At 38.5% G+C, this 26,131-nt stretch overlaps 1 protein-coding gene across 1 annotated transcript; it reads right to left on the bottom strand.

The window, feature by feature from the left end:
• Nucleotides 1-5,574: 5,574 nt before the first annotated feature.
• On the bottom strand, nucleotides 5,575-25,457 carry NAF1 (nuclear assembly factor 1 ribonucleoprotein). The gene is made up of 8 exons (XM_030271432.4): nucleotides 24,871-25,457; nucleotides 23,124-23,259; nucleotides 21,569-21,662; nucleotides 18,476-18,558; nucleotides 17,368-17,528; nucleotides 13,695-13,746; nucleotides 9,207-9,312; nucleotides 5,575-6,282 (listed from the first exon to the last, which is right to left on the bottom strand). The coding sequence occupies exons 1-8, from the start codon at nucleotides 25,386-25,388 to the stop codon at nucleotides 5,870-5,872; spliced, it is 1,563 nt and encodes a 520-aa protein (XP_030127292.4). The 5' UTR covers nucleotides 25,389-25,457; the 3' UTR covers nucleotides 5,575-5,869.
• Nucleotides 25,458-26,131: the final 674 nt, after the last annotated feature.

Genomic DNA, 26,131 nt, shown 5'->3' with positions numbered 1-26,131 from the left:
GCCACATGGCTTCTCCCCTCCCCCACCCAGCCACGGGCCGGGCAGGGGAGAGTCCTGCACTGACCGCTGACCGGAACCCAAGAGAGCGAGTTCTCCTGGGAATTCTGCTTTTACCCCTCTGTGTTCTCAGAGGCGTGTCCACCTTCAATTGGTCAATATCCAAATTGACCTCTTCCTTCCGAGAAAAATTCTTTTTCCGTGTCAAACCACAACAACACTGACCCAGTTACAAAGCACAGGAGACACTGACCTAACTTGTGCCTAACTAGAATTACCTCATCTCTAGAACAACAATCCCTCTACAGTTTATCATAATGAAGTCATCATACAGTGTGTTACATATTCCACCAAAATGACTTCAAACTAAATAAAAAATACTTGGCTGAGAAATTAGTATCTTTATAAATACTATATATATTTTTTATTAGTTTTCCCCCGCTGCTTCTCCAGTCCAAGAAATCGCCGATTTTCTTGAGATTCATGGTGGCAATTCAATAACCTGAATGTTCTACTCCGTCTCATCCATACATGCCTCAGTTTTGGAGGGTATGATAATCCTCTTCCTGCTAAAGTCAGTCTTTCTTCTTCCACTACATTGGAATTGCAAAATGAAACAGCAAACAGGATTCTCTGCTCCCAGACAAAGGACCATCATGACCTACATAACTTACCCAGGGCTGTACTTTTCTCTAGGGAACAATTATTGTTTCCATCTCAAACTCCATCGTCACTTCATCATCTTATGCTGGAGGGATGAAAATTGTTAATGTCCAAGTAATGTCAGGATCAGAATGGTACTGAGAGCAAAAATGAGGTACACCGTGAAGAGAGTATAATGTGTATATATGGGATCCATTGCAAGAGGAAAACCAAACAGGCAGTCAACAAAAGCAGAGCATCAATGCATGTGGTACTGTACCTCTTTTGGATATAAAAGTGGCAGAGATGAGTGTTGTAGAATGCTAAAAAAGTAGGAAAAAATATACCTCTCTGTCCTCTTCACTGCAGAAAGCATTGACCAAGACCAAAGATCAAGTGCATTATGTGGCAAAGCCAAGCTGTAGAAACTACAGAGTATCATAAAAAACTGTAAAACTATGAATTAAACACATCACAGTGAAGAGTATAACCAAGAAAGTAAACACAGACTATGATTTCTGTGAAAAGTGCTCACAAAAATGTCATTTAATAAATGCTTGTTTGTATATAAAGGAGCATACTGTTACACAGGACAGCCTGGGAAACGTGCAATTGAGATCCAGTAGACAGGTTTAAGAACTCTTTACAGTCTAGGTATAATTTTCAATTGCAAACTGAAAGCCTCCCTGAGGTTAAACATTCACATAAAGCAATCAACTGGAATGTCAAAAAATATACTCTTTTCCTGGGTCTACGTTGAAGAAAATACTTTGGTTTTTTACTGGTTTCATATGCATGCAATTCTCACAAAATAGATTTGAGACCAACTAATGTACATATTTAAAATTGAGTAAATAGTATTAAATGGATATAGGTAGAATTCTTCTTGTCTTTAAAGAAAATATTAGCTGTACCACTTCCTCCAAAAGACAGACCTTCATAACAACTAATTCTGGTATCAAGCACCAATTTCATTCTGATGATTAAGAAGTTTCTAGATTTTTGTTTCCTACTTCTCACAAGAGGAAACTCAAGAGAATGAAATCTTCCTGCTTAAATGCAAACAACAGTCTTTGAAACTTGATACAAGCAAACTTAAGACACTTCCTACCTCTAATTGATCCCATAGTAGTTTCAGTATTTTTCAAAGCAAGTTGTTTTCTGCCCATGTACTTGCAAGTACCCAGGTGGGCACAGAAGAGTCAGAGCAGAGTGTGTCCAAGTTCAAAGCTGGAGTGTGTGACAGTTGCTCACTCCAGTCCCTCTGTATAACTGGCTTTCTGCTAATAAACAGCAAGCATTATGCATAAGCAAGGCCAGACTAGATGGTGTTCTCATCTATTGGAAGGTGTCCCCACCCACTGCAGAAGGTTTGGACCCACATGGTCTTTTACAACCCCTTCCAATCCAAACCTTCTGTGATTCCTAATTTCCATCCATTTCAATCCTCAGCAGTCAAACAGCAAATCCTAATAAAGCATTTTTGCAAAACGTTGCCTAAAAAATACAGAGCATCAGATTCACAGGAAAATCAACATTTTTCTTCCATAGTCCCAACAGATTTAATTTATGGCAAGTGAAGGCTACCGCACAGTGATGGAGATAAAGAAAGGTAATTATTCATGCTTTTCATATTATGCATTTGCCTTGACAGGTAAACTGTTCTGTAAAAGCCTTGTCATCATTGGCACTGTAACAAATTTATTACCAGCGGTTTTGTACAGATTCATCAATCCTTTAAATCAGATTATGTGCATCACTAAAGTCACTAGGCAAGAATAACTGACTATACCTTTGAACTGCAAAGAAATAGAAAATGGAACCTGGAAACATCTAAATATAACCTACAAAGAAACTGCTTACTTCTTATTTTCATCTGTGTGTCATTAATATGCACCCCGGCATGACTGCCTTGCATTATTAAAAAGGTCCTATCTAAGGCAAAAATCCCTACTTTAGAGAACATTTGTTCAAAATAATTCTCAGGGTTTTTTTTGTTGTTGCATTTAAAACTATTTTTTCCAGGTAGTTATTCCTTGATAATGTTCTCAAAATAAATTGTACAACACAAAATGCTTTACCTCCTACGGTAAAAAAGGCAGCAACTAAGACTCTCATTAGCATTAGTTTACAAACAATTACTACAGGAACAATTCAATTCCTCTTACATCCAGTGAAATGGAAGCACTCGTTATTTTCTGCAGCAAGTCCCACTTTTAGAACGACATGATTATTTTGTTTATAAAAATCTGAGGTACAATGAAAGAATACAATAGCATAAATGAAAAGCTAGGCTTCCCAAAAACCAGCAGTTCAGGGGAGACTATTCATGTCTCTTAGCATCTAGAGACAAAAAAATCTCTGGTGAGAAAACCGAACTCCAGAACAAAGACAGTAATGAAAATAGTTTGGGCTTAGATGGATTACACAGACCGCCTGGTCCACCCTCAACTGACTTGGACATTACATCCCACAGGCCAAAGTCATATCTTAATCCCTCAAAGACTGGAGATTCCACCATATCACCATGCAATCTATGGCAGCATGCTCTTCCCTGCTTCCCTTGTCATAGTTTTTCTTTAAGAAACCCATTTGTCCTTTTGCTGTTCACTTCCAAGATGAATTCATCCCCTTCCTGCTGCTCATCTAAATTAATGATCAAAGTACCACTTTTTGTTCATAAATTTAAGAGGAAAGAGGGTTGTCAAATGTGCAGTTACCTTTTTCATTTCCCATGTTATCACATCACAGTAATTTATACAAACCAATAGTTTACTGCATTAATACTTTTATTTGTAAACCTCAGCCCTTTGAAAAATCACAGCAAATCTTCCCCTAAGCCTCTCATTTTCTCAAGCCTCTCCCCTCCATCCCATGCCTTAAGCTTTCTCTGGAAAGCAGTCCACTAAGAAATTCCCCTAAAAAGGGGAATAACTAAAAATATTATGTATGTGACAAAGCTCAATTGCAGCTTTCCAGGCCCAATGTGAGGACAACAGGAGTCAGAAATAGAGAGATTTTCAACTACTAGAAAATATTCTTATTTCCTCTACTTTCTCTACTACAAAATACATACATTTGACCAATCATAGGCCAAAGTCTAGCAATCAGGCAAGAGCACATAAAACAATATTACAGTTAACAAACAAGAATTTGTGAAACACCTTCGATTGCAGCACATTTCTGTCAAACTATATTCTGTAACCCACCTTTATACTGGGCTTTGCTACATGCAAAAATATTGTTATGGGGAAGGAGAACACATCATTTAAGAGAAATCTTAACAGCCTTATCAAAGAATTATTAGTCCAGACCCAATTATTGCAGAAAATAGTGAACATTACTATACATAAAAGAACCACCAGTTGCAATAATAGTAATAATTAAGACCGTTAATTACTTCCTAGTACCTCACTCCTGTTCTTGGTGTTAATTCTTCAACTGCCCCTTTGGATGCCAAGGCTGATGATGTCTGTGCCAGGGACATAGAGCAAGCCATTGGCATCCCAAGTCATATCTGGGTTGCTGCTTAGATAGCCAGAAATGCAGCTCCTCCTACCTTTCCCCTGAAACATAAACATTTACAACAAACTAGAACTGGACATTCTTTTTAATACAAAAATATAATCTGCAGGAACTGAGTTAAACATGAACATCTGGAATACTGCTCTTCTGCAATTATTTGTTGCCACTGTAGAGTACCTGCTTGCCATAAACCGACATCTATATAACCTTCTCAGTTGTACACCTATGAAACAGTAGTTCTAGATATATCAAAGAATATCGTTACTTAAATATATTATAGCAAACTTTCAAGTCTGAAATTAAATTCTAGTTCTAAGGCAGTCCCTTCCTCTCTGCATTAAAATTTTGCTTTTCTTCAAGCTATTAGGAATCAAAGTCTAAGCAACACCAGCACAGCTTACTTAAGACTTTAAATGTTTATTAAAGTAGTAAGGTCAAAATGAGTTTGAGTATAGAAATACATACCGCACACTTTTATCAGTTCAAGGTGACTGTATTGGTAAAGATTCAAATATCATCACTAGTAATGACTTTTCAGTTGAAAAATAATCCTTGTTGGTCCCACAAGTACTTTTCCCTCCTGTTTATAAAATACTGATGCAGTATGAGGTCTTCACTCCTTGTCAGGCAGAGTCACTTTCATAAAGACTAGGGAAGTGCAATTGTGGGATTGGCTCTTTGGACAGGGAGAGGTTCTTCCAAGTGATCCTTGGTTGGTAACTTCCCCCCACCTCCTGGAAAAAGCTGGGAGAACTGATGAACCTCATAATTTCAGGGGACAGTTTAGACTGTCACCAAACAGCAATCTAGTGCCATCTGCACTTAAGAATCTAAACATGGGAGTTCTGAAATGGCTTTCTCTCCAACAGACCTAATGACTTCTTCCTAGAAAGACTGACCACAAATTCTAGTAGGTATTTATGAGCATCTCTGCCCTAGAAACTAGAGAAGCTACATCCAAGTTTGAGAAATTATGCTGGTTTTAGGTCCTAAATTAAATGCAAAACATCTTATGAACAGGTTGATCTTCTACAACCATTGCAGAACACCAAATGTGACACAGCAAGCCGGACACTGGTCTAAATTCAGATCTAGCTACTCCAGGTATTTTAAAAAAAGAACCATCCACATGCAGTCTTTTAGTTAATATGAAATTAGTGAAGTATTGAAAGCTAGATAGTGGTTTATACCTTATATATAGTGAAAAACCTAGCTCAAAATTTAGATGTCGATTTTCAGTTCCCATGTAGGTTTCAAAATTTGCAGAAATTGAGAAAAATGTTTTAGTATAGCAATACAACATCATTCTAAAAATATTCCAATATTGTCTATGTGAAATACCCTCATTGCTACTTAACAGTAGTTATATAAACTCTTATATTTATTACAAAATAGATTTCCACCACTACATACCAATCTTCAAAAAGCTTTTATTTATCATCTTAAAGTAGAAGACATTATAAAAATAAACTATTATTCAATATTCAGTTACTTTTATCATATATATTTCTTTTTGGAAACAGAAAACATACACAGAAAGAAATAATTTCCTACAGGTATCCCACGAAGCGCAAAACTCTGCATTTGTTCATTTGTTCCACCGCTGCAGTAAAAGAAAGCATCTCCAAAATAAGGGAATGCAGTCCTGGCAGGCTGTTCTTTCTCCTTGTAACCTGCAGTGTTCTACATGGACCCATACGGAATCTCAGCAAGGCTTGAACTGAGGAGGATGGCTGTCTGGAGGAGGTGGTGGTGGTGGCGGTGGCAGAAATGAGTAGGATAAATTGTACATGTTTGGGCCTGTCCACATCACATTCGTATTTGAAGGCGGAGGTTGGAATTGATGCCAATTACTGACATAGCCAAACTCTGGAGGAGGAAAGGCATACTGTTGTATCATTGGATTTTCTCTTCTGTGAGGTGGTGGAAACACTGGTGGTTCCTGGTGTGGTCTCCAGTCTGAAAAGTACAGCTGTGGTGGTCTTACTTGCGGTCTGAAAAACCCTCGAGGGCCTGATGGAGGAGAATATAGATCCCTGGAGAACCCTCTGCCACGGTATCCCCTTGAGGAATTTGAAGCAGGCTGTTGCACTGAGTGATGAAGTTCTTTATTCTCACCTAAAGAATAAACAAATATAAGAACCCCCCACACACACAGCTGTAATATTATTTTGGAAAAGTCAGGTTTAGTCTTCACAAATCTTTCAAGCTGAAGTCAATGAAATTTGTATCTTATCAACAAATAATACTGGCAACTAATACATGAAGAATAAAATAATGCCAGCAAATCTACTGTTTAGTAACTAATCTTGATTGATTGGAGTAATATAAAAAGGATGATCCTGAGAGTTGCAAATTCAGTCTTTAAAAAAGAAATTTATTCTTCTTTCCCTCCAGACATTACATTTGTATAAATGAATCTCAGGAACACAAATTTTGAGTATTTTGGAAGCTTTTAACACATTTTAAAACTGAAGATAAATCAACACTGCATTACACTGAAGGGCAACCCAGCTTTCAGTCCCAATTTGGTATTACAGCATAGACACAGGACACAAGAAATTATTCAAGCTCACATTAATAAAACTAACTTACTCTATCAGAAGAAGGACTGTCTGTACCTCTAGCCAGTCAGCTTTCAGTATTCACCTTGCTAAGACAAATTCTTCCCTCTACAACTCTAGGCATATATTTAATGTTCACAACAAATATACTTCCCCTTTATATAAATATCATAGAAACTTTAATTGGCTTAGGACTACAAAATGAAAAGCACTGAAATAATAAAAATACTCCAAAGAGCTGTTAAGATATTTAAAAAGCTGCAGATCTGAAACCCTCAGAAGGATTTTATGGCTGGGAGCAATACGGTATTCAGGAATATAACACTGAAATTTAAAAACCTGTGTGAACCTCATCCTTGGCACTAGACTACAGAGCTTTTCAAAGGTTAAAATGTTTTTAAGTCTGTAAAGGCAGTTGGATATCAGAATTTCTACTCATTTTGATGGGGGATTAGGAGTTAAGATTCCTTTGGTACAAGCAGGCCTCTTGGAAGCACTGAAGTAAGGTACTTGAAATAAATATTTTTGTTCTTTCATCAAATACTGTAACAAGAGACAATTTTAGTACACTCACGTAAGTCTTCATCTGACACCAACTTTGTGCTTCAATTTGTGACATATAGTTGCTGCTGAATTCTACAGCCAAAACAAATTGCACACAATTTCAATCTGTGCCATATTATTTACAAAAAACCCACAGGAAATCAAAACCTATCTCCCTTAACAGAGTGCAGCAGTTCCTCCTGTTGTGTTCTCAGTTATGGAACAGCCATAGTAACAGTAACATCCAGTAACAGCTTCAGCAAGCCCTAGGCAAAGGCAGGTCTGCAGTAAACTGGCAGAACAGGATGTGCTGGAAAACACACATATGCTGGATTAACATTAAAAATAACCGTCAGTAATGGGGAGAAAGTGCAGCACAATTCAGATCCATCGTTTAAGGGAAAAAAAACCTGTCAAAACCACAGGGCAAAAGCCAGTCCAAGAAAGACTTTGGCTTTATTTGACTGATACAAGAGAGGATTGTACTGCACAAAAAGTATTAAAAGACAGCAATTGATCTCCCAGATCAAGAGAAAAGGGTTTCAGCAGGGCAAATGCGTATTAGCTTTACAAAGGAAGAGCAGCAAACTCACAGGAGTCTGCGAAATTCAATGGGGGAAGCACCACGCTGCAGATAGCTGAAGCAATCTGATAAGTAAGCAGTAGAAAAAGGGTAAAGGATGAGAGTCATATTTAAAGGGAGAGGTATAAAAAGCATGTACCCAAAGCAGACCAGTGAGAACAGAAAAACAGGAATGCAATATTAATTATTCAACCAAAATGCCAATCAAAAATCAAAGTTTTGTCAGTAGAGAGGCATTACAGAAGAGAAAATCAGGTTATGGTAAAGGAGAAAGGAGAGTAAAGAAGGCTATCCATATTATGAAAATCTATACACAGCTTTGTTCATCTAATGGCTGCATTAGGAAAACAGAAAAGTTCTCAGCAGGCTACAAAATTAAGAGTTATTTAGAAGAGTATCTGTATGTCATGGGTGAGGAAGAGCTTCCTTTTAGACGGAAGAGTAAGTTCTCCACCTAAAACCTGTATCTCCTATTTTGATTGCAAAGAAGTGGATTTCCAAAAATTGCACGTGGCCTTCCTCTGTCTTCTCTGAGCACTCAAAGGCTTTAGCTGAGCCCCATCCAAGTGGTGGCATCTGTTCAGAATCCTCACCAACATTGTTCTAAGAGCCTCTGACTTTGCCCTGACAATTGCTCTGCTGCTATACCACTTCCCTTCTACAGGGCTTCCATTCAACAGAATAAAACTTAATTTTTCTTCTAAAATAATACATGGAATGTAGCCACAAACTCAAACTTAAATTTAAAAAGTAAAGAATTACTATTAGCTACAGAAAAACTCAATCACTAATGTAACGACGTATATTTGTATTCCACGGACAGATTCAAGCGAGATCTCTTTGGTTGCTCTTGGGGGATGAGGTTTATTCAGGATGCATTGTGACCCTGCCTCGAGCTGCCAGACACAGCACGTGGCTGGGCCTAGGGTGATGGGGGAGGGGAGAGACAGAGAGGGGAGCAGGGACTCCCGGAGGACTCTCCAGGAGGAGAAGGGAAGATACAAGAGAACGTCCAGCCCCCCGGAGAGCCTTTATCAAAGGGGGCTCCAGGGTGGGCTGGAACAGGACCTGGGCCAATGGGGTCACAGGCACCTGATGGTTCAGGGGAGGGTTACAGATGTGGGGTGAACCATACATTCTGGGGGGTGACATGGAACAGTCCATTTGGCTTTTGGACCCCGCTGTAGGTGAGGGTAATTGTCCAGCCAGTAGGGGGCGTTATATTCGTCCTGGCTGTACCATTGTGGTTCTTAATCATATTTATCTACCCTTCCCAACACACTAAGATAGTTATAAATGAGCATTCCAAACTTAGATTAACAGACAAAAACATTCACATAACATTCACTCACTTGATGGAAGTGTTTCTGATCTGACTTTCTTCCTTCCTTGACTTTGAGGTTTCTTTTTCTTCTGTTTTGCCTCTCTTTCTTGTTCATCATCACTGAAATCCAAAACCTGGTTAAAAAAAAAAAAAATCAGTTGTCTTCTCAGCTCAAGAAAAAAGTTAACATTCCAAAAATTTATCGTAACACAATTGATGCATGACTCAGTTATCCTTTCTAATTTTCCTGAAAAGAGCAACATTCCAGTGCTGAACACAAATGTTTGATTGCCTAGATGTTACTAAGAAAAGAAAAGGAGCTGGCTGAAAAAGAGCTGCCAAGAAAAAGCTTTCAAAGAGTAACTGCATATAAAGTGAATTAAAAAGTGATTTTTTAAAATAAATAAAAATTAACTTGGCAACTAATACATAATTCATAATTACAACTACATTAAAAAAATCTCTACTCTAAAATTGTCACTAGACTGCAATTTTCTGCAGTATACTTAATAACACTTCCTTTGAATTTGCAACAGCAATGTTATTCCAAAGAAATTTTCAGCTTTGAGAAATGCTGTCATTTACAACAGATTCGATGTCCTTGCAACATTTTCTTCTCATTACACAAGATTTTGCTACCTTTTGAATCCTAACATACATGAGTGTGGATAAGTTATCAGGGTCAGGGAAGAAATCTGTCAGCATTAATTAGTTCCCTGAAAAATATCTGACTCTTATTACTTAAAAGGGGTAAGATTTGTTCCTACCTACCCTTCCCAATTCTGAAAGTAGGGGCTATGCTGCTTACTTCTATCTATCACATACACAGAGCATGGATCTCAAAAACACTGCACCAAAACAGTGCTTAAAAAGCCTCAATAAAGTTAATTCTGAATACAACTATTTCTTCTACTACATAACTGGATGACATATTCAAAGAAGGCAGTAAGAACAACAGCAAGATGATGTATACCATGAAGTGAAATCTCTCACTAACTCCTGCTTTTTCTAAGAACTCCAGTACACCATACTCCAATAGTGCAGAAATAATGACCAGCAGGAGGTACCATTTACTGCTACTTAATTTCCATGTAACATCCCATAGAATGTTACCCCACAGAAAAACTGCAGTTACCTGCTGCTGCTAGCCTTGCAGCACACAGATTACACTTTGTCATCCTCTGACCCCAAAGACAAAGCTAGGAGAGATTGTGTTAGTGACTCTACAGAGAAGTTGGTCTAGTTAAGAGCCTGCCAAAAAAGAATGCTTACCACAGAACTAAAAGTAGCAAGTAAGAAAAGTCTATCATGGATTAATTTAATATTCAAAAATACAAAAATGAAGCCTCACACTATCACAAAAAATAGTGACTCCAACATTTGCACACAGTTTACTATAGGGGATGGCCAGAAATCAGCTGCAATCTGAGGACTCTAAAAGGGTCTGCCCCTAAGACACAATTTCAAGCATCAGTAGCATAAAATTTGATCTGCAAACAGCTATTTTTTAGCTATCAACAGCTATTACCTTCACAGCAAAAGCTACTATCAGCTCAACTGTCACAGCTTGGGATAGCATGGCATAAACTCTATCTGCTAGAACTAACCAAAGATTACTCTAATTGAGGCTTACAAGATGTTAGATGTGTTTTTGTTTTTTTTTTTTCCAAAACAGAGCACACAGATCACACAGAAGAGTGCCCACCCTTGTCATCACTGACGTTTTTCAAGCTTCCTTTGTTCCTTCCTTCCTTTGTTCCAAATTTAAATTAAGAAAAATCTTTAAGAAAAAAAACCCAAACTTTGGAAAAGGCAATGAATCTCTGCAGATTTGACTGACTGTACTTGGCCAATAAAATTTCATGGGTTCCTGCAAACTCAAATTACATATCTACAAGCTCATCTGCTGAACAGCTTTTAAAACATGACTGAAAAACAGAAGAGCTCAAAATTAGCCCATTTGGGATCATGACCACGAGAAAACTGCTAAATGAAAGCAAGTTAAGACTAACCAGAAGTCCGTAAGTACAGTCTTCCAAAGCTCTATGGATAACATGTCTACAGTCCAATTCGTATACAACACTTCTAATTCTCAGATTATGATTCTCTGTGAGATTATGTATCTACAAGAAAGGAAGGCAATTTACAGCCAGAACTGACAGACAAGCATTCTTTGAGAAAAATTAGCACCACATAGCTCTGTTTCATTTACAGGAAGCACAAACTTCAATAGAAAAAGTATTTCAAAATGCATCATCCTCACCCACTACCATTGAAAAAGTTGACACACTGATACATCATTACAGGAACTATCTTTGAGCACAGAAAAGATCATGTCACAATATCTCTCCTTCAAGCCAGAACAATCATCCTGGGATAAGAACTGTGAACGAAAAATGTAATACTGTCCCTAACAGCATCCTTCTGGACAAGTTGTCTAAGGGTGGATGAGCAGGCTCATGGTGCAATGGGTGAAGAACGGCCTGAAGGGCAGAGTTCCTAAGGGCTCAGCTCCAGGGCCAGTTATGTTCAATCTATTTATCAGTGATCTGGATGCAGCATTTAGAAGCACCATGAGCAAATTTGCTGATACCAAACTGCCATATGCTCTCTTGAGGGACAGGAGGCCTTGCAGAAGGATCTAGATAAATTGAGGCTCCAAGCAATGATTAATGGGATGAAGTCTAATGAGTCCAAATGCTGCACACCTGGGATGAAGTAACACCAGGCTCAAGCCTAAACTGGGAGAGGAGTGGCTGGAGAGTAGCCCTACCAAGAGGGATCTGGGGGTGCTGGTCAGCAGCAGCTCAGCGTGGGTCAGCAGCGTGGGTCAGTTTTGCCCTCTGGTGCACCAAGCACAGCACAGACAACCAACAGAGGTGACTGACACACGGCATTCAGCCTTGGGGGGCCTCACCCTGAGTGGTGTCTGCAGTTCCGGGCCCACACATCAAGAATGTCAAAGTCTTTGGTTGCATCCAGAGGAGGGAAACAAAGCTGATGACATCACTGGAAGGCATGTCCTGTGAAGAGCAGCTAAGGACCCTGACTTGCCTCATTTTGTGGAAAGGAGGCTGAGAGGCAACCTCATTGCTCTCTACAGCTTCCTGAGGAACGGAAGAGAGAGGTGCTGATCTCTTCTACCTGGTATGCAGCAATAGGATGAGTCGGAAGGTCCAAAGCTGTACCAGGGAGGTTCAGACTTGAAATAATGAAAAAATTCTTTACTGAGAGGGTGGTCAAACAGTACAGGAGACTTCTTAAAGAGGTGGCTAACACCCTGAGCCTGTCAGTATTTAAGAGGCATTTGGACAATGCTTTTCACAACACACTTCGGCTTATGCTTCAGCATCAGCCCTGAACTTGTCAGCCCTGACTGCTGTAGGTTCCTTTCAACTCAAATGGTCTATCCCATTCCATCCTAAAAATCAATTAGAACACTGGAGGAAAAAAAAATAAACCAAATAAATACCACTACCCCCTGCCAAAAAAAAAAAACCAAAAAAAAACCACAAACCCCACAAAACACACCTTTCCTACTAAATTATACAGTGAGAAGCATATAGCATAGAATTATGATAAAAAGGCAAGCATTTAGAAGATTCAAAACAAGCAGACAGATGTCTTTAGAGTACTGTAGTAGATACAAGGCTTCTAGGAATTTCAGCTACTTTGTATATGTTTAAAGTAGAAATTGCAAGGAAAAGTGACTCAACTGTTGTGATGTAAAACAAATCTCACGGATACACCTCAATAAAACTACCAGCCTTGTAATTCTTATTGAATACTCACAAAATGTATAGCTAGAGTGGTGTTAAGGACTACTGACAGAAAGTCACTGAAGAACTACTTGCAGATCCTATAGCAAATTATATCAATGGCCACAGGGAGCTCCTAATTCAACATGACCTTGTATGACAGTTTTTTTATGGAAGAAGCCTGTCTCCTCTCATGGAACTATTGTTTTACACCAACAAACTGTAGGGAAAGCTTACTAAAAAGCCATTCAAATAATGCAACAGAGATGTCAAGTTAATTCTGAACAGCAGAACAGCTGAATTCTGAACAGCTTAATTGTCCAAGTAGTAAGTTTGCAAAGTACTAGTAAGCCTTTGATGACAAACAATTGATTATGGCCAACTGAAGACAAAGCTGCAGTGTAGAATAACAGGGACAAAAGTTTCCCAGCAGAAGCAAAATTATTTGGGAAGGTAAAAGCACTGATACTCAGAGTTAAACATTCAGGTTGTCAAATATGTTCCTAAAGGACTAGAGGAACGGAAGACACACATTCTGTCAACTGCAAAAAGCCAGTAGAGAGACAGGTAGTACTCTCTACATTTACTATGAGTCCTCTCCAAGAAAAGCATGATTCTTTCTTTGAATGAAGAGGTACATTCAAGTCTTGTCTCCATGAAAAGTTAAGCTTGCTAATTACTTGCTCTGCACAGAACTGCTTTCATATACAACTTGTGTAATCAAAACCAATAAACAAAAAAACCCTCTATGTAGTTACTTCAGGTGGTGGTTCTTGGTCATTCTTCCAAGATGCATCTGAACCTTTTTCCCTGGAAGAAAAAAAACAAACACAAAATGCAAATTAGACAATCCAGATAAAGGAAGGGTAGCACCTTCTATAAGATATCAGGTCTCCTAGAACAAGAGCTTCTTCCTCTTTTCAAAGAGTTACTTCGTTTTTAATATTGTTTATGAGCAAACAGTAACGTAAAGGTCAACTCAGGGCTTCACTACTCTTGAAAAATCTTCCTACTTCAAGTGAATACTGAACATCTCAATCAAATTTCCTAACACTAAGTTTTGGTCAATATTCTCTAAACAAATCCTTTTGAACCCTAATTGCTTTGAACCTGAACTAAGGTAGTTCACTGCAACTTTCTTATGCTAACTGTTGACTACAATCAGAAGCGTTCTTATTCTTCTGGTTTCAGAACATATATCTTCAGTTATAATGAACCTACTCATTCAGTAGGACAGATGAACTCATTCAATAGGACACAGGCTTTCAGTGTAACTACAGCAAAGTAAATTCAGAACCAAAAGACCCTCAGTGCTTGGCTTACAATCTTATTCTGACAGTGTTAGCTAGATAACTAGGTTTCACCATTTATTTTGTTGTAAACATAAAATAACTTTGCAAGGAAAAAGGCATTTAAAGAAGCAAAAACTCAATTGTCTTGCCTGACAAGCACCAAAATAAATTTGGATTAGTCTAATTTATCTAATCCACTGCAAAGTCCTTCACTAAAGATCAAGTAATTTTTTTTTTATTAGCAAAGAACTTGTGAAACATATTTAAATTACATTGTCAGTAGTCTGTTGAAGGTTTTTTCCATGCTGCTCTCAAATTGTATGGGTTTTGGTCTGACATGTCAAGGTACAATCCTTAGCTATGCAGAAAAACTGTATAAAACAATGCAATACTGAAAATTCTTACGTGCAAAATGGAATTACACAGTTAAAAACATTGATGTGTTCAATGTGAAATGCCTTCAGTCATTGCTCTAATAACCAAAAGTTTTTTATGCATTCATCAATTCAGCAACAATCAAGTAGTAGTAGCTACAAAAAACTACATAACCATAGCCTGCACTTCAGAGGTGCTTAGTCACAGAGAGCACTGGCAAGTCATCTGGAGGTACATCATGCCTCAATCCCTAACTATAAAACTGAAATTCAACCTCTACATGTCCTTTTGAAATTAAGAGTAAAAAGTAAGGTAAGGAAGTAATTTTAAAATTCAATTAGAAGAAAACATTACAGGGCAGAACATAAGGACTCTATAAAAGTTATTTCTCAGCTGCAGAAAACTTATTTTATTATTATGAACTGAACTGTTTCTTCCTTTCATCTTGTTATTTTGGAGCATACATGCCTGCCAGAAATACCAGAATTCACAAGAACTGCCAAGACCTACAGTCATTCAGCAATATGTAACATCACTGACTACAAACTTTAAACAATTCAAGGTCAGGCAGTTTATCTCACTGTCCCAAAGCAGCCTTCCCCATTTCAGCAAACAAAAACTGCTTTCCATGCTCTGAAGTATTTAAGATCTTCTGCAAAGAATAAAATTTGTGAATTTTAAAAAAAACTTGTGAAGTTACATACTGTAAGACCTTGAAGTCTAACAAAGCCAATTTAGAGAAATCATGAAAATACGTGAGCTTTTTTAGAACTGGGTTTTGGGCAATATAACACACATCTTTAGCAACAAATTATTTTGCATTCAGAAAGTTTTACACTACACTTTCACTTATTTTTCTATAAAGTGTAAGGCTTATTCATAGCACTGTAACTGTGTACAATGCAAGCAGATTGCATTTCAGATTTCAGAAAAAGATTCAAACTCGGTGTTTCTTTCAGATCTTCATCTTGATTCCTTTCCTTTTCAAAGAACCATCACAGTTTTGAAAACCAGTTTTTAAACTTTAAGCCTGTAATACTCCACAATCTGGTCAGTACACAGTCAAACTAAGAAAAAGCAGAAAATAAAAATTATTGATTATCCAATTTGCTACCTACTAAGGTGCAAAAATCTTCCAGTGTACCACTGACCAAAGCTTGACTTTTCTACTATTCATATCACATTCTTACAGCATTGAAGTGTCCTTATACAGCATTACAGCACAATTCAAAAACCAGAAATTCTTCATCCATTTTTAATAAAACCTATTTAGTGAAAAAGCAACTTCAATCAATAGCACCAAATGCTGCACACAAACTTAAGATATTGTACTGACAAAACCCAGAAATAAATTATTGTTTTAGTGTACTCTAACTTAAGTCATACCACTCATCCTAATCAAGACAAGAAACAATGTCTGAAGTGCTGTTCAGCTGTGCTGGTAAGCCATGGAAGTCTCAAGTATCTTACCTAGGTTTCAGGTTTTTACCACCTATGGCAGTGAAGTACTACCAAATGAAAAATTGGTAGTACTTTCCAAAGCATGAAACAAAGTAAAACACAAGTCTCCCATCTCAGATGCTGAGTACAGCACACAGTTATTGATGCAGCAAGCAGATGATTAAAGTCTGTGCACTTTACTGTGCTAAGCAACAAAGTTTAATAACGCACATCAAAGACCAGCTGGCATCAAAATGCTGCAGAAAAACAAACAAGCATCAGAGCAAGAAAGTGATCTATTTTGGTCTTCACTGAAGGGAAGAAAATATGCTTGTTGCTTGCACAGAAATGAGGAAGTTAAAAAAAAATACTCCTGCAGGTCTGACTAAAGAAAAGAACTGTTCAGTATGGATACTGGCACAGCTGTAATGAATGCAGACAATTAGCCAACCCCTGAGAACTAATCCTAATAAACAGAAACTAAGTCACTTGTATGACAAAAGATATCTAACCTACAGTTATTTCAGATGATTGCTCATCAATAATTAGAACATTATTCTAATTATTCTAATATCTAGCTGTCATTTATCATGTTTTATTTCTTAGTCTGTATATTTGAGTACACTTTCCTCTAAATGGCATCAAGTCCTAGTTATGCATGCTACTTTCCTCAGTCAGACTGGGATACATAAACACTGCTAAGTTTCTGAACATCATACTACATTGTCAGTCAAATCCCTCCTCTCCTGCAAATTTAGAGGGTAATTTTTATCTAGAATTGTTATCCTCCAATTGTGAAATAGATTTATTGATAATTACATTTCAATTCCAGCTTTATAATATGAAATAAAATAGTAAATTAATACAAACTTGTTCAGAATGCAAACAAGTTTAATATCAGTTCTGAAACTATACCAGAATCTAAAGAACAACAAAATCTGGAAGTTCAGCTTGAGAAACTGTCTTTTTTAAACTCATGAATATGTGTGTCAGAGGGTATGGAGGAAGTATCAATGAACTTTTCTGGTTGTGGTATTTTAGTTAACAGCAGCATAAAAAGAAAGCAAGCTTAGTATATTAAGTAGAATAAGCTAAACTTTAGTAATTACAACACTTTAAATGCTTGCAGTTTACAGCTACTCTTCATTGTTCTCAAAGGCAAAATAGCAGTCTTGTTATCACAACATAGTCGAGAACATCTCATGGAAATATAGTGTTAGGCTTAGTTCTAGAGTTTCTCACTGAAGATTCAACTTTAATCCAACATTTTTACCTACATAAAAAAAAAACATTATAACCAGATTAGAAAAGAAATCAGACTCACTGTTTTAGTTTTTCTGCAAATATATACTGGGTGAAGTCCTCTACTGATGGAGCGAAATACATGCTATCTTGCACATTAACACCTTTCTCTTTGATATGCTCAGAGTTGTTAAATCTTATCACATAAAAAGGATGTGAAACAGGACCAAATATCTCAAATATCTGAAAGAAATAAAATTAAAATCTTTAAGTAAACTACAAGTAGATTAGTAGTAGCTAATTTCATTGTAGACAATGATATTTAAGAAGTCCAAACTATTTTCTAAATGCAGCATCAAATAAAAGTTCCTTTCACCCTTTAGTTTCATTACCAAATTTTGTTTGACAGTGTACTTCTGCAACTACTGTTTTTTATTATGTGGAACATTAAGTTCTCACATCCATAGTAATCCTTTCTTTTGTTAAACCTCTGTTTTTTGTGTCTGTTATGCTTTGAAGTCTCATAATGCATGGAACAATCTCCTGATCACTTTTAACTCCAAGTTCATCTTAACAAGATGCCTTTACAACTATGACTGCTTGTTCCCCAATTCCATGGAGAGCAGAGAATTCTGCCATGTTTGACAGAGCATCTGCAAAATTCGGGCTAAGTTTGTTCCACTCACATCAAGGATTTAAAGATATTTCAGTAGTACGCATTGTGGATGATGGCTTTCCTTCTACAGAAAACAGAAAACTCAGTACAACCCTCTCAGCAAACATTCTTCCCTAGCCTTAAATCAGAACAGGACAGCATAGAAGAAAACATTGCCCATTTTTCATAAAACTTCACTCTAACCACTGCCCCTATCTGGCAGTAAAAGAGCACACTGCCTGTTATTCCAAGACATCATACATCTGAAAACAATCTCCTCCTCTCCACAAGCACTCTCAACAAACACTGGAAACTCACCAGATACTGTAATTCTGCAAGGATGCAATTAATTCCAAGTTAGGAATTCTTGGGATTAAATAAACAGATGAATATAGCAAGAGTCAAAGGCATTAAGAAAAACTATATATCAAGGAAGCATTATCTTTTATTTAATAGCCTGCAACTCTACTTTCTAGAACACTAAAGAATATTTCCAATTTTATATTAGAATAACAAATTTTTATTTTACACCCACCTTTCCTACAGCTTGCCGATCTTCTTTAAAAATTATGCTTTCCTCATTTACTGGAGGTAGGCCTCTCAGTGATTCAATTATTACTAAAATGGAAATAAAAAAATTAATTAGAACTTTATGTTTTAACAGCATGTAGTTAATTGCAGTAAAACTTAACAAACCACACCACTACTTGTCTACTTAAGTTTGTAGAGCTGCAACCAAATATTCTTGCACACATGTAAAGTACTTAGAATCACACACCCCTTCTCAATGATACATGAGTGGTAATGCTAATATTGCTTACAGAATTATTGTTCTCTGGGGGAAAAAAGAGAGAGAGAGAGTACTAAGAATCATATCAGAACACAAAACTGTCTGGCAGTTCACAGTAGCAACTGATGGTGTTTATATATGCATATGCCCCATCTGTTAGACATTCTGCAATTTAATGCCATAGAAGTCTCATAGTATATTTGGGCCTAACGATGATTGAACTTCTCTACCTGAAAAACAACACAATGCTCAATTAAGCTTTCTCAATGACTGTCCATCAGCAAATAAAGTCACTCAAGTATACAGTGTCACTCAGGCTCCAAAAAAAGCTCAAGATCATCACTGCTAAACTTACATAAAAGGACTTTCAGCAATCAACAGGTCACCAACCTAAAAGCTACTGCTACTAACGCAATCTGCAAAAAACTTAACGTGCCAAACAAGGAAATGACAATTCCACAGGCTTAACAGTTCACTGAATTTCAAGAGAATTTATGAAATCAATTTCTCTTGTGCCTACCGTTAAGATAAAATATACAGTGTAAGTACCCTTATGTGTTGTTCAAGCCTCATGAGAAAAATACCTTAGCAAAAAAAACCAGACAAAATCCCCCAAACATCAACACAAAAAAACCCTACACAAAAACAACACCAAAAACTCAGATAATGTTCTCAACTTGATTCACCACATGCAGCTCCCAGCATGCAGCAGGCTGAGGAAAAGATACAACGCACCAGTCCAATGAAACTTAGGAGAAACACTACCACCTCCAGTCTATCTGACTTACAGCTTCCCCTGCCCCAAACCATCCTGAATTATCAGCTTCTACTCCTGCAGGGCCCAAAGCACAGGGAAAGTTTCTCATATCCAAAGCTGTTTACTCTCCAGGTCCCAACCCACACAGTGAATTTTCTTTTCATTTTAAGTACCTTGAAGCAAGATACAGCACAAGTTTTGTTAAATTCTGATACACTGAGCAGAGGCTCATAGAAAATACTGTCATTTTGCTTTTAGCTACAGCACAGCAAGCATGAGCCTACACTGTTCTAACCTCAAATTTACCTCACAGGATGAAATATCCACTTAGAAGTATCACTCACTGCAAACTGATGAACTCGGACGTTTGCTACAGAGAACAGCAAGAGATTCTAAGGGATGTCAAAGGGACAGAAAAAGAATACTGACTGTTGTGTTAGAATAATATTGGTGGCTTCCAAATCAGGAATCAACTCTCTTCAGACTAGCTACAAACTTGGTATACAGAGGTATCAATTTAGTTCAAAAAAAAAAAAAAATATCCCAAATCAGTTGGCATCCCTAATACAACCACAAATCAACTGAAATTGAGGCCTGTTTTCAGAAGAACTGAAAACTAACTAAAATGTGGAGAAAGAAAAGTTATAAAGCAAGGTACTAAAAGCACAAAAATAATCCCAAATATCCTGGGAGTTTATCCCATTTATATGGTTTTCTTTCTTAGTCTGTATAATTATGATTATTACCTTGTTTTCTAACTTTCACCAACAAATTTAATGCAACACTTTACACATGTACATTACATGAAGTAGGATGCAGCCTGGTAGGTGAAGAATCAAATATCTGTAAACTGGTATTTGAAAAGATTATACTCACCAGTAAGGATTAGAATTAAGGATGGTTTTCAAAACTGCAGTCTTTAAAATAGTTTTGTTTATACCTTCACATTTTAAACCAAAAGTAAGAATAATAGCAAGTATAATTCAACTTGTTTTTAAAACTTGGTTTCAAACTACCATTTTAGGTGAATGCAACATTCTTGAAGTCCCCATTATTATCAATATGCAAGAAAGGACAAAGTAGAAAAGAACTAGATCACTACCTTCCACACCCTCCTTTTAGCTTCCTGCAAATGAATGAAATTAAACCTCACTACAATAAAATAAAGTAGAGGAATTGCCTGTATTACCTGAAGTCTTTTAAAAGAAAAATTATAAGCAAAAGTTACTTACTTTCTTTTGTACTACATTCAGCATAAATACTGTAACTTCAAAATTGAACTTAATTTCTAATTTGCATAAGCAAATTGCATGAAATGCAGTTCAAGCAGAATGAAACACTTGAAATAGCTTTAATACAAACATACTGTAAATGTTTTAGTAATATGAGCAAAATTTTGATTTCATTTATCAAATCCTGAGGTCCCACACAGATCCGAAAAGATCCCTAAATCTCTATGCCTGTGGTTAAGCTTACATCCATTCTATATCTGAATCCCATAAAGCTCACCCTCCACCTATAAATCATGTTAGTCACACCATCCTCTGACTGCTGACAACGGGCAGCTCAAGGTACCAGAAGTGGAATGAATAAATATATAAATAAATAAACAAATGAACTTGCACTGTTGAATAAACAAATCTTTTTCCTGTCCTCATATATTGACAAGCAAGCACTTGGGACTGCATTGTACTGTATCTGCACTTTCAGTTATACAGCTCCTATATATTCAGGGATTATTCAAAAATAGCAACTACAACTGGAAGATTTTCTTAAAACACTTATATACAATAAGTGCGGCCAGTATCAATATAAAAGCCATAATACACAACAGAAATAAAGGTGTTTGAATTAAAAAATTAAACATGGAAGTCACACAGAAACACATGCATATAAGCCAAACAAAAGGTAATTCAACACAAATGTCATCTGCTAGTTCGAATTCCAATTCAGCAACCTGCTACCCCCAGAAATAGGATGCTGCAGGACTGACACTTTGAAGGACCAGCTAAAAACACAATTCATGCAGAGATATACAGAAATTATAATAATTAAGAACAAAGCAAACATATCTTGCCTACCTAGCTGCTCAATGATGCTGGAAACTGTCCCAAAGAGTTTCAGTTCAACATTATCTGGAAGAATTATTGATAAGTCTTCAACAGGAGGCAGTTTCTGCAAACATCAAGTCAATGTTTACAATATAATACCACACAAAGGCACTTACCACTTTGTCACTGCACAAATTTGACAGTTTGGAAAAATCCCCTGGCATTTTGAAGATTTATTGTTAAAAAAACTAGTTTGATTTGCCTCTTTCAGAATAATCCTAAATGAACTCATCTTAGGGGACCACCACTTTTGAGAAAATCTCTCCTACAGAGACACTACTCTACATATTTCCATCACAACTACGTCAGAAGCTAATTTTATTTACCAGGAGAAAGCCAACAATTGACAGGCATTTCATCCACACACCATGTACAACACAATAATCAGAAATCTAAAAATAAGACCACCTGGAACAACATTCAATGTATGCTAGAAGAAAAATGTACACAGCAAGTAGCAATATAGCATAAAATGCACCAGATGTGTATCATCTGATTTACAAAATGGAGTCTGTCCATTTATATCATGACTTGGATCACTATAAAAGATGTAAACATCACAACAACCTATACAAAGAATTATTTTTAGCTGAAAGTTGCATTTGGTACTAGACATCATAGAGAACACAAAAAGCCAAACTTCAGATACAATAATGAGTGCTACACAATATTCAAATAGGGGTTTTCCCATATAAGGATCAAAATCTACTTAGTTCACTGCTAAGACTTAACTGAGTCACTTTTATAACAGAATTGAAACACCAAAGACAAGCTGGAAGCTGAAATTGTGATCCTGTATCTCAAAATAATACCTTCTGCCACACTATATACAATATCTGCCAATCCTTGTTTCAAAGCAAGAGATTTCTGAAATGGTTCCACTAACACTCCTTAATACATATACCTGAAAAACATTACTTTCTATGTTATCAACTGTGGTGGGTTTCACTGCAGAAAAGCCAATTTTCTTCACAGTGGCTGTTACAGGGTTGTGTTTTGGATCTGTGCTGGAAACATTGCTGACAATATAGAGATGTTTTCATTATTGCTGAGCAGGGCTTCCACACACCTTTTCTGCCTCTCATGCCACCCCACCAGTGAGGAGCTGCAAAAGGAGTTGGGAGGGGCACAGCCAGGACAGGCGACCTGCACAGACCAAAGGAACATTGTATACCACGTAACATCATGCTCAGCATACAAAGCTGGGTGAAAAAGGAGAATGAGGGACATTTCCAGAGATGCTGTTTGTATGCCCAAGCAACAGTTACACATGATGGAGCCCAGCTTTCCTGGGGGTGGCAGAACACCTGCTTGTCCATGGAAAGTGGTAAATTAATTTCTGGGTTTGCTTTGCTTATGTGGGTGGCTTTTGCTTTACCCACTAAACTGTGTCTAGCTCAGCCTTGGAGTTTCTCTTTTACTATTCTGATTCTATCCTCATCTTGACACAGGAGGACTGACTTAATATATAAATTTTTAGCTGGGTTAGTAGAAAAGGGTTTAAAAAATACTGCATTGTACTTACATCAATAGGCAACTCATCCTTTGTCCTAGGACAGTAAGATCTGTTATCCTTTTCATTTGGATGATCATCTTCATCAGATACTGCTGATGAAGATGAAGAGAAGAGTGTAGTTGATGAACTATCTGAATCTGTATCACTATATTAAAAAAAAAACATGGGAGTTACACTACTGCCTTCTCACAGTCACTGTTCTTGTAAAATCCCAACATTAGCATAACGCTGAGTGAAAGTTAAGAAAATACTTATTCCAAGTAATGCATCTTGTATAGTCAAGGGGAAAAAACTCTAATTTTTGTAAATAAAATGGATTCATTTCATAATTCATGTCCTGTCCAAATCTCCTGGCAAATATTCACAAAGTAATTCAGTATTTCTCACTGTCACATGTGAAGAGATATTTATTGTCTCAGACTCTCAATATTTCAAGTAGAGTAAGAAACCAGTCCTTATTCATGTCAACATGCTTGTTTTAGCAAAGGTCCAAGTTCTTCAGGGGCTGGTGGAAGAAAAAAATGTGGAACAATTGATCCTAGTAACTGAAGAAAGACAAACTTTACACATAAAAATACACTGAGATAAGCAAACTTATGCAAAATAACCTTTCTTACCTGAAGGAAGAAAAAAAAAAAAAAACAAAAAAAAACTTCTTTCAAGATTCTTGTAATACCAGTCTCATTCCCAAGTAAATGGGTGGTCTTCTATTGCTCCTTTCTTTATTGCAACAAATGCTCATAGTAATGACAAGAAATAAGAGCACCTCTCCAAATAAACCTTTTGAAAAGGTCAAATATGGACTTCTTGGAACAATATCAATACAGCAGAAAGACAAAAAAATCAGACTAGGACACCGACCAGTAAAGAAAGTTCAAAACAAAACAAAGACTGAGATATATGCAAAACAGATAAGTAAGTTGTAGTTATCAAAAAATTCATCTTTAAGGCTTATCAGCACAACAGTTTTTGAAAGTAAAAAACACGCGGCATGGGTGAGGCTCCTGAAGTCAGGAATTTCACTATCACTTTATGATATTCAAGGAAAACTTTGAACCAACAAAAGTACTTCTGAAGTCAAACTTTAATCAATTAACTCTTAATGAAGCTTGGTATCTTTAAGAGAAGATTCTTAGACTTTATTTTAGCCTGCTCTAGTCAAAAGAAGTACATGGCCATCCTGCTGCACCAGCCAAATAAGAAAAAACGAGACTTACTGCAACAACCAAAGTGTGCAGACTTCTAACAGTGCAACAGAGCCCACATTTAACCTTTCACCAACTATACTGAACATCAAAGTAGAGATGCCTCGAGTACAATATGGAACCATATCAAATAAAAAATAAAAAATAAACGAGAATGAGCTTTTCCACTGAGACGCCAACATGGTACGGTGTGCAGACTCCCCACCTTTAGTCCTGCATTCAGGTTTTTCAGCAGTAACACAGCGGGTGTCCTGCCCCAAAAGCAGAAGATGCGTTCTGTCAGGACTACCTCAAGCCAACGGGGTGGGCGCCCCACACTCTCCAGGCGGCAGCCACCAAACTCATGCTATCGTTAAACCCTACACCCTTACAGGCACTGATCTGGAGACCTAATTTAACAGACTCCTAGAAAAATGTAACTGAAAATTACACCTTTGATGGGAAGGAGCAAGCACCAGAGGATGAAACAGCGAGACGGGGGAAGCACACCGGGCTCTCTGGTGCTCAGCCACAGCCCCAGGGGAGCAAGGGGCGAGGCGGGGCTGACCCACCTGTCCGAGTCCGACGAGGGCACGGCGGCCGCGGGAGAGCGGGGCCAGGCGGGCGGCGGCGAGCGCCGCGGTCCCGCGGCTGGGGGCAGAGAGGCTGGGACATCCCCGGCGCCCTCCGCAAGGCTCTGCACCATCTCCTGCTCGGCCTGCCGCTGCCCGCCCGGCCCCACGGCCGGGCTCTCCCGCTGCTCCACCACCTCCAGCTGCCCGCCCGGCCCCACGGCCGGGTTCTCCCGCTGCTCCACGACTTCTCGCTGCCTGCCTGGCTCCAAAGCCAGGCTCTCCAGCTGCTCCATCACTTCCCGCTGCCGGCCCGGCCCTACAGCCGGGTTCTCCAGCTGCTCCACCATCTCTCGCTGCCCTCCCGGCCCCACAGCCGGGTTCTCCAGCTGCTCTAGCACTTCCTGCTGGCAGCCCAGCTCCACGACCGGGTTCTCCAGCTGTTCCACCACTTCCCGCTCCACCGTCTCCGGTTGCCCGCCCGGCTCCACGGCCGGGTTCTCCAGCTGCTCCTCCATTCCCGCGCCACGCGCCACGCGTCACCGCCCCCGGCGCGCGCCACTTCCGGCTGCCGCGAGCCGGCCCCGGGCGCGTGCGCCGGAGCGAGGGGCGGGCCCGGGCGAGGGGCGGGCCCGGGCGAGGGGCGGGCCCGGGCCAGTCCCGGGGCAGCTTCGGGTGGGGGGAGTTTCGCAGCCGGCTTTGGTGTCTGTGGCGTCTGATTGAAACACAGAACTAAAGCTCATGGCTGCTCTTACTGTGAACCTGCTGGGAGGGATTCTGTGCTGACAACACGCAGAATCATGTAGTTAAAACTAAAACAAAAACAACAACGAAAGAAAGCTGTAGGATACCAAATTACTGTACTAATAGTAGCTTGTAGTGCTCTGATGTAGTGACTCCATAATGATAGTGACTGTACAATAATGCCAAGCTCTCCAAAAAAATAAATATCTGTGTTCTGGTTCACCATAAATACTTACGGCTTTGGAGCTTTAGGTTTTCTGAGGTATCTGTCTCACACAGCTCTGTGGGGATGGGAAGGACTCTCGGCATCCCAGGATGTGGTGCACGTGGTGTCCCTGACCCATAGGAAGGAACCGACTCAAGTCCCTCCAGACTGCTCTGTGTGGTTGGTGTCACACAGATAAAGCTTTTCCTCACAAGGGAACATAGCAGAAAAAGCGCTATGTATTCTCTATAGTACAATTAATCCATGGGAAATGCCAAAAGATGTTCTAAAGGCACACAGCATCAGGAGATC

This window comes from Taeniopygia guttata, chromosome 4 (genome assembly GCF_048771995.1).
Source record: "Taeniopygia guttata chromosome 4, bTaeGut7.mat, whole genome shotgun sequence".
NCBI classification, from domain to species: Eukaryota; Metazoa; Chordata; class Aves; order Passeriformes; family Estrildidae; genus Taeniopygia; species Taeniopygia guttata.
This window is presented reverse-complemented; position numbering and strand designations above follow the sequence as displayed.

What these genes read in the sequence shown, in the direction of transcription:
- NAF1 (XM_030271432.4), bottom strand. Translation starts at nt 25,388, where the DNA reads ATGGAGGAGCAGCTGGAGAACCCGGCCGTGGAGCCGGGCGGGCAACCG. An exon ending in TTTGCAGAAAAACTAAAACA is followed by an intron (nt 13,747 to 17,367) that starts GTGAGTCTGATT and finishes TTTTTCTTCCAG; the next exon opens with GGAAAAAGGTTCAGATGCAT. An exon ending in ATCAGAAACACTTCCATCAA is followed by an intron (nt 6,283 to 9,206) that starts GTGAGTGAATGT and finishes TTTATTCTTTAG; the next exon opens with GTGAGAATAAAGAACTTCAT.